This window comes from Electrona antarctica (assembly GCF_951216825.1).
Source record: "Electrona antarctica genome assembly, chromosome: 21".
NCBI lineage: Eukaryota > Metazoa > Chordata > Actinopteri > Myctophiformes > Myctophidae > Electrona > Electrona antarctica.
The window spans coordinates 512,854-522,294 of record NC_136802.1 but is presented as its reverse complement, the minus strand read 5'-3'; the positions used below and the strand labels follow the sequence as shown (position 1 = coordinate 522,294).

General features: G+C 43.1%; 1 protein-coding gene across 1 annotated transcript in view; it reads right to left on the bottom strand.

Moving 5' to 3' along the window:
- kdm5ba (lysine demethylase 5Ba) overlaps nt 1-9,441 on the bottom strand; it is an 86,102-nt gene that overhangs the window by 55,716 nt on the left and 20,945 nt on the right. Inside the window, exons 8-11 of the mRNA XM_079491191.1 lie at nt 8,906-9,064; nt 6,493-6,612; nt 5,949-6,107; nt 3,037-3,218 (exon numbers count right to left, since the gene is read on the bottom strand). Of these exons, the coding sequence (XP_079347317.1) occupies nt 3,037-3,218; nt 5,949-6,107; nt 6,493-6,612; nt 8,906-9,064 (620 nt within the window). The remainder of the gene's footprint in view (nt 1-3,036; nt 3,219-5,948; nt 6,108-6,492; nt 6,613-8,905; nt 9,065-9,441) is intronic.

Genomic DNA, 9,441 nt, shown 5'->3' with positions numbered 1-9,441 from the left:
GGTGGCATTTTTCACGGTTTCGGAGGATTTGAAAAAAAGGTGAAAATCACTGAAAAGCGATAGGCTATAGTCCATGGTCTCGGAGCACATGCTACAGGGTGCAATTGTTCACGGTTTCGGAGGATTTGAAAAAAAGGTGAAAATCACTGAAAAGCGACAGGCTATAGTCCATGGTCTCGGAGCACATGCTACAGGGTGGCATTTTTCACGGTTTCGGAGGATTTGAAATAAAGGTGAAAATCACTGAAAAGCGACAGGCTATAGTCCATGGTCTCGGAGCACATGCTACAGGGTGGCATTTTTCACGGTTTCGGAGGATTTGAAAAAAAGGTGAAAATTACTGAAAAGCGACAGGCTATAGTCCATGGTCTCGGAGCACATGCTACAGGGTGGCATTTTTCACGGTTTCGGAGGATTTGAAAAAAAGGTGAAAATCACTGAAAAGCGACAGGCTATAATCCATGGTCTCGGAGCACATGCTACAGGGTGCCATTTTTCACGGTTTCGGAGGATTTGAAAAAAAGGTGAAAATCACTGAAAAGCGACAGGCTATAGTCCATGGTCTCGGAGCACATGCTACAGGGTGCCATTTTTCACGGTTTCGGAGGATTTGAAAAAAAGGTGAAAATCACTGAAAAGCGACAGGCTATAATCCATGGTCTCGGAGCACATGCTACAGGGTGCCATTTTTCACGGTTTCGGAGGATTTGAAAAAAAGGTGAAAATCACTGAAAAGCGACAGGCTATAGTCCATGGTCTCGGAGCACATGCTACAGGGTGCCATTTTTCACGGTTTCGGAGGATTTGAAAAAAAGGTGAAAATCACTGAAAAGCGACATGCTATATGTTCAGAATATTGCTTAACAGTTAACACTGGATGTCTGAAAAAAATGCACTACTAATATGACGGCTAACGGTCAGGCTGACCGGTGTTTTTCGTGCTATTTGATTGGCCATTGTCTCCCCCACTGTCTAATGATCTTCACACCTCTCTCTGCACCCCGTTGACGGCTTGCCATTGTCTTCTAAATGTTACATTCCAACGAATTCAAGGCAGCAGTTTCAACTAGACAGGACAACTCAAAGTTATTTTTTATTTCAGTTTACCAAACTATAATTATAGTGACGGTGTGAGCGCTTTATTGAATACCCTTGCGTAGCAAACACTGTCTGACTTTGTATTGAGCCAATACAATAGGCTACCACACGTTATTGCCAGAGCCAGGCACATTGCTCAGACGAAACACGACATTAGTTATATATTGTCATTTTATATAGAGGGGGGAAACATCGATGTAATTAATATATATTTGATTGATTGTGCCAAAAAAAGGAAAAGAGCTGTGCGTGCATGCGTGCAAATCAGAAAAGTTTAGGCTGCAGACAAAGGAGTTGGGGAGCGGCTATAGCCTTTCTATATAATGCTGCGCACATATTAGCCTATATATATTTTAAAAATACCCAGCATAATTTTTGGGAAGGCTAAGCCTGGCCTAGCCTTACATACCCGCCGCCTATGATCGATGTCATTTATATATATTTGATTTATTGTGCCAGCAGAAAGGTCCGTAGCAGCAGCACGGTTTATATATAAACCATAGGATAGATCAAGTCATGTGACGCATCACCGCCACAAATAGTGCTACAGCGTTATCTAAAATGCACTTCCGCATACCTCACCGTCAGTTACTTGGATATTTTCTCCCTCTCCACGAGAGAGGGAGAGAGAGAGAGGGAGAGAGAAAAAAAGAGAGCCGTGATGCGTGGAAATCAGTTCCACTGGTCGCGTGCAGAAAAGTTTACAGGCGAAGGACGGACAGAACTGTTCTTCTTACTGACAAAACATTTAGAAGTTCGGGACGTCTATCGGGTTGGACTGATTTCAAACTGTCATTTTTATTTGGCATCGCGCTGATTCGCGCATCGGCGAACATTCTCGCTCCAAGGAAAGGAAATGTCGGTCGGGTCAAACAGACCATGCTATAAACTTTATTATTCCAGGATAATTGATTCATTTTTATCATCGCCACCTTACATAATTATGCTATAAAGATGGCGTGTATAGTCAACATGTATTTATATCTATTGAGCTATGCGTTTGGTTGAAACAATACGCCAGTCAGTCAATACACCATATTTCACCATATTTTTGATGCGCTGATATATGAAATGAATATGCGCGACATAGTCACAATGCTATAAACTTTATTATTCCACCATAATTATGCTAAAGATGGCGTGTATAGTCAACATGTATTTATATCTATTGAGCTATGCGCTTGGTGGAAACAATACCACACACCATATTTCTTTTTCCGTTTCGAGAAATAAAGTCAGACATCGTTATTTCTGCAAACCGCATATAACAAATATAACATCTAAAACAACATTTAGTTTATGTAAGTTTGTAATGTAAGTTTGCCTACATGTGGAAGGCTAGTTGGAATGCAAATGACACATTAGCTTGAACAATGCCCGTCTCCAGCCGGGAGGGAGGTGTGAAAAGCACTGCTTGTGGGGGAGAAAGGGTGAGGGCTCTAAGAGCGGTCCCACGGACCGAAAAAGAGCAGACATTTTAGTAGAATTATGTCTAAAATCATATTTCCAAAACGTTTCAGATGAAAAAAAAAACAGAGATGGTTTGAATCGAACATTTAGAAAAAGTCATGCAAGGGGAACTTTCTCAGGACTTCATGGGCAAAGAAAATCCACTTCAAAATTTCAAAATCGGTCAGCCTGACCGCTCCGACGCGCTAGTGTTAACAGAGTTAGGATCTCACCAGTGTAGTAGTTAACAGAGTTAGGATCTCATCAGTGTAGTAGTTAACAGAGTTAGGATCTCATCAGTGTAGTAGTTAACAGAGTTAGGATCTCATCAGTGTAGTAGTTAACAGAGTTAGGATCTCACCAGTGTAGTAGTTAACAGAGTTAGGATCTTACCAGTGTAGTAGTTAACAGAGTTAGGATCTCACCAGTGTAGTAGTTAACAGAGTTAGGATCTCACCAGTGTAGTAGTTAACAGAGTTAGGATCTCACCAGTGCAGGTAGTTGATGGAGTAGCTCCAGTGGTCCTCGATGTGCCAGCAGAAGGAGGAGAAGCACATCCCAACGTAGAGCCAGGGGAGCTTCATGCCACAGATGTCTGCCGTGATGTGGGTCAGAACGGAGGCCTCCAGAACCGGCATGTTGTTGAGGTTCCACCCAGAGTTCAGGTACCGCTGTGGGGAGAGAGAGACAGACAGGTGGTTGAGGTTCAGAGAGACAGACAGGTGGTTGAGGTTCAGAGAGACAGACAGGTGGTTGAGGTTCAGAGAGACAGACAGGTGGTTGAGGTTCAGAGAGACAGACAGGTGGTTGAGGTTCAGAGAGACAGACAGGTGGTTGAGGTTCAGAGAGACAGACAGGTGGTTGAGGTTCAGAGAGACAGACAGGCTGTTGAGGTTCAGAGAGACAGACAGGCTGTTGAGGTTCAGAGAGACAGACAGGTGGTTGAGGTTCAGAGAGACAGACAGGTGGTTGAGGTTCAGAGAGACAGACAGGCTGTTGAGGTTCAGAGAGACAGACAGGTGGTTGAGGTTCAGAGAGACAGACAGGCTGTTGAGGTTCAGGTCGACTGATCTAATATACGGCAACCTTCCCTGTGTTTCTACACTAGTCCCCCCATCGACTAATCTAATATACGACAACCTTCCCTGTGTTTCTACACTAGTCCACCCATCGACTGATCTAATATACGGCAACCTTCCCTGTGTTTCTACACTAGTCCACCCATCGACTAATCTAATATACGACAACCTTCCCTGTGTTTCTACACTAGTCCACCCATCGACTAATCTAATATACGACAACCTTCCCTGTGTTTCTACACTAGTCCACCCATCGACTGATCTAATATACGGCAACCTTCCCCGTGTTTCTACACTAGTCCACCCATCGACTAATCTAATTTACGCCAACCTTCCCTGTGTTTCTACACTAGTCCACCCATCGACTAATCTAATATACGACAACCTTCCCTGTGTTTCTTCACTAGTCCGATCCAGAAGAACACAGTTTTCTGGCCACTGCTACTGAGCTGACAATGAGGTTATATCTTCCCTTCTTCTCTGGAGTCCTGCCTCAAAGAGGGACACAGGCATCAGTAAACAGGAACTGGGGGTGGCAATGAAGGACCGGGAAGTCTGGCGTGGCGTTGTTGTGAAATCCATGATCTCGACCGCGGTCGGAAAATGATTACCGATGCATCACGATTCCATTACATGATTTATTTCCCTCTCACTGTGTGACTAATAATGTGCTTTCTAATGATCCATAATAGAAACATTAAAACATTAAACAGCATTTTGACATTTGTGGATGGATTCATGATCGTCCATCACGATTAAAATGTGAATACATTTTATCCCCCCCTAATAAACTCTTGTCAAACATTGTGGCCAAATTGTAAAATAATACAAGAAAGAGGCAAAGACTGTCTCTGCCTAAACTAAAGGTTTGAGAACCCTGCTTAGCTCTAGCTCACTCCCAGCAGGCTACAGAGTGAACAGATGGCATTACAATCACAAGGAGAACATCTGTGAAATGCACCAAAACAGGAATGCAGAATCTGTGTTTTAGACCGATGTTAAACTAGTTGTCTAGTTGCTGTGTTTAATTTAGACCGATGTTAAACTAGTTGTCTAGTTGCTGTGTTTAATTTAGACCGATGTTAAACTAGTTGTCTAGTTGCTGTGTTTAATTTAGACCGATGTTAAACTAGTTGTCTAGTTGCTGTGTTTAATTTAGACCGATGTTAAACTAGTTGTCTAGTTGCTGTGTTTAATTTAGACCGATGTTAAACAAAACAACAACAAAACAAAAAGAAGGTACAAGCCTGGTTGGGGCTCCTCGACATTGCAGCAACAAGACAAGTGTAAAAGAGTAGCAATAAAGTAGTAATAAACTAAACTAAATAATACTATCCAATAACAGCAGCACAGGGTGAGGCTGTCAGAGATCAGTCTGTTACACATCAGTGTGAGATGCAGTGATTGAAACGGTAACCATGACAACTTACAGACGTAAAGGTTAGTAGAGACGATACCGTTCCAGTCAGGACAACTCATGAATGGAACGAATATTATATTTATAGAATATTAAATGAGCAATGTATTTATTATGAACTGAATGTATGTGACTGGTTAGCCGATTAGCTCGTCTACAGATGACTGTATGTGACTGGTTAGCCGATTAGCTCGTCTACAGATGACTGTATGTGACTGGTTAGCCGATTAGCTCGTCTACATATGACTGTATGTGACTGGTTAGCCGATTAGCTCGTCTACAGATGAATGTATGTGACTGGTTAGCCGATTAGCTCGTCTACATATGAATGTATGTGACTGGTTAGCCGATTAGCTCGTCTACAGATGACTGTATGTGACTGGTTAGCCGATTAGCTCGTCTACATATGACTGTATGTGACTGGTTAGCCGATTAGCTCGTCTACATATGAATGTATGTGACTGGTTAGCCGATTAGCTCGTCTACAGATGAATGTATGTGACTGGTTAGCCGATTAGCTCGTCTACAGATGAATGTATGTGACTGGTTAGCCGATTAGCTCGTCTACAGATGACGTACATTGTCCTTTCATTGTCAATATTTAATGTTTGTGTTTCCACACATTTACGTCATATTTCAGGCACATAATGTATGACGTAATTTCTCCTTTCATTGTCAATGGCAAGTGAGACGTGACAGGACAAAAAGCTGTATATAGGAGGGGCTAGCGCCCCTCAAGGCTGTATATAGGCGCCCCTCAAAGCTGTATAGGCTGTATATAGGCGCCCCTCAAAGCTGTATATAGGAGGGGCTAGCACCCTCAAAGCTGTTTATAGGAACACACAAACACACAAAGCTGGTCATAGGACCGCGCCCCTCATAAATATAAATAAACGACACCGTACCTCGTCATCAGGGTTGATCTGGACCTGGTCTTTTGTAACAGGAAACCCGCTTCCAAAGTCCTTGGAGGCGATGTCTGCCCCGTACTCCACCGTCACATCCTCCTCGATGGTGCCCACCAGGCGCCAGAACTCCTTCTCCACCAGCTCTGTAGGAACCATCTGGAGAACAGAGATACAGAACATTACAGCTCTGTAGGAACCATCTGGAGAACAGAGATACAGAACATTACAGCTCTGTAGGAACCATCTGGAGAACAGAGATACAGAACATTACTCTGTAGGAACCATCTGGAGAACAAAACAATATGGAAAATTACACAGAACCCTATATTAGGTCAGACGATTGGGCGGTCCCCATGTGGTCCGGGGACCACCGGTGGTCCTTGAGGGGGTGCCAGGTGGTCCCCATGCAGAACCACATCAATACAACACAACTAAATATTCTACGTTTAGGGTCCGAGTCTGAGAGGCCCGTACTCACATCATAATAATAATAATAATAATATAAATAAATATAAATAATTCATATTAACCCCGTACTCACATGGACTGGCATGTTGAAATAATCCGACTTGAAGGAATCGGCCATGTCTCCGAAGGCTCGGATGTTGTACTTCCTGCTGGCTTGCTCGAAGCCGAACGCCACGGCAGGTTTACCACATTCCTGTGGAATAAAACATGTGAATATAATTATAATAAACACAAATAAAGTCATCTAGTTGTCATTCTATTTAGATATGAGGAAAGAAATGATAATAAACAGAAACACAGTCATCATGTTGTCATTCTATTTAGATATAAGAGGAAAGAAATGATAATAAACACAAACACAGTCATCATGTTGTCATTCTATTCAGTAAAGTCTGAAACGGTGGTTAATAAAAACAGAGATGTGTTGAACCGAGTCGCTGATCAGAGATGTGTTGAGCTGAAACGGTGGTTAATAAAAACAGAGATGTGTTGAGCTGAAACGGTGGTTAATAAAAACAGAGATGTGTTGAGCTGAAACGGTGGTTAATAAAAACAGAGAGATGTGTTGAGCTGAAACGGTGGTTAATAAAAACAGAGAGATGTGTTGAGCTGAAACGGTGGTTAATAAAAACAGAGATGTGTTGAGCCGAGTCGCTGATCATGTGATGTTGTGGTTTAGCCCCAAACAGATGTGTCACCTCCTCACCTACAACTAGGGATGGAGATCAATACCCAATACCCCCAAAAACCATCACCTACAACTAGGGATGGAGATCAATACCCAATACCCCCACAAACCTCATAACAAGCTTATCCAGTACCTGGTATCAATAAGCTTTGGGCTTATCCAGTACCTGGTATCAATAAGCTTTGGGCTTATCCAGTACCCGGTATCAATAAGCTTTGGGCTTATCCAGTACCCGGTATCAATAAGCTGTGGGCTTATCCAGTACCCGGTATCAATAAGCTGTGGGCTTATCCAGTACCCGGTATCAATAAGCTTTGGGCTTATCGAGTACCCGGTATCAATAAGCTTTGGGCTTATCGAGTACCCGGTATCAATAAGCTTTGGGCTTATCGAGTACCCGGTATCAATAAGCTTTGGGCTTATCCAGTACCCGGTATCAATAAGTTTGGGCTTATCCAGTACCCGGTATCAATAAGCTTTGGGCTTATCCAGTACCCGGTATCAATAAGTTTGGGCTTATCCAGTACCCGGTATCAATAAGCGTTGGGCTTATCGAGTACCCGGTATCAATAAGCTTTGGGCTTATCGAGTAACCGTTATCAATAAGCTTTGGGCTTATCGAGATACCGGGTACTGGATAAGCCCAAAGCTTATCGAGTACCCGGTATCGATAAGCTTTGGGCTTATCCATGACGTCATGTTTAAACAATCAAGACAAGAGGCGATCAATAAATAAATCTAATCATCCACGCTGGCACAAACATGTCTGTCTAAAAGTGTATTGATACCTGCCAACCAGCTGTATTGATACCTGCCAACCAGCTGTGTATTGATACCTGCCAACCAGCGCTGTCCGGGGAAACTACATTACACTTTAAAAGTGACGGGTACACATATTATTAACCAGATAACAGTTTCTTTAATATTATTTTATTGGTAAAAATGTAATTTCCTTCTGTCTGTTAGTAAAGTTCTGTATTTGAAGGCTGTAGTAAAATATACTGGTTCTGTTCAGAATGTATTCTTTCCCGTCTTTCCACAAAATAATATAAAATGCTCGATAAGTCTGATCGATGAGGTGATCGTTATCAATAAAAATGAACGAGCTCCTTCCCTACTCTACACCTCTGGTGTGTGTGTGTGCGTGCCCGTATGTGTGCGTGTGCGTGTGCGTGTGCGTGGTGTCGTTTGGGGGTTGCTGGTTAATTGGAGATGAAAAACATATGTTTCTCCTTTCAGCTGAGTGTCACGGCCTCCAGAGGTAGATGTCTATGGTCCCCAGAGACCCGTCTATGGTCCCAGAGACCCGTCTATGGTCCCCAGAGACCCGTCTATGGTCCCCAGAGACCCGTCTATTTCACATGAGAAGAAATAAGGCATCTTTTCTGTTGTTGTAAATAAATCAACTCTTCAGGGGGAAGACTAGACTAGACTGACTGGCAGTTTTCTTTTTTGAGATTTAGTCGAACAAAATTAATTTTGGCAGGCCTTGATACCGTCGTAATGACTGTTTTTTTACTTGCTGAAAATAGCCGATCTACAAGCTCACAACGTGTTGCGCTGTGACACGTTGTGAGCTTGTAGATCAGCTATTTTCAGCATGCAACCAAGTGTAAAATGACTTAAACTGGATCTCTTGTCCACTAGTCCCCTTCCTTGCATTTTAGTCTAGTTATTATTTGTTGACGAAATCATCAGTATATTTAGTCTTAGTTTTAGTCATCATAGCTTAGTTTTCGATCGCCAAATGACCAGATGACCAAATGGACGTCCATTTGGTTTCGGGGCGTGGTCTCACCTGCGCCAGGCACTTGGGGCAGCGCCAGTCTCCTTTGGGGACGTCGTGGAGGGGCGGGATCAGGCAGAAGGTGTGGTAGCTGTCATCACAGCCGTCACACAGGAGGAGGCGGTCCTCCGCCGTGCCACACCCACACATCAGACACATGTACTGGTCCACCTATCAGAGAGGAGATAACACATCAGACACATGTACTGGTCCACCTATCAGAGGAGACAACACATCAGACACATGTATGACGGAAGCATTTATATTTGACTCATGATCAGCGCTTCCGTTGCTCCAGACTGTATGACGGAAGCATTTATATTTTACTCATGATCAGAGCTTCCGTCGCTCCAGACTGTACGACGGAAGCATTTATATTTTACTCATGATCAGAGCTTCCGTTGCTCCAGACTGTATGACGGAAGCATTTATATTTTACTCATGATCAGAGCTTCCGTTGCTCCAGACTGTATGACGGAAGCATTTATATTTTACTCATGATCAGAGCTTCCGTTGCTCCAGACTGTACGATGGAAGCATTTGGACAT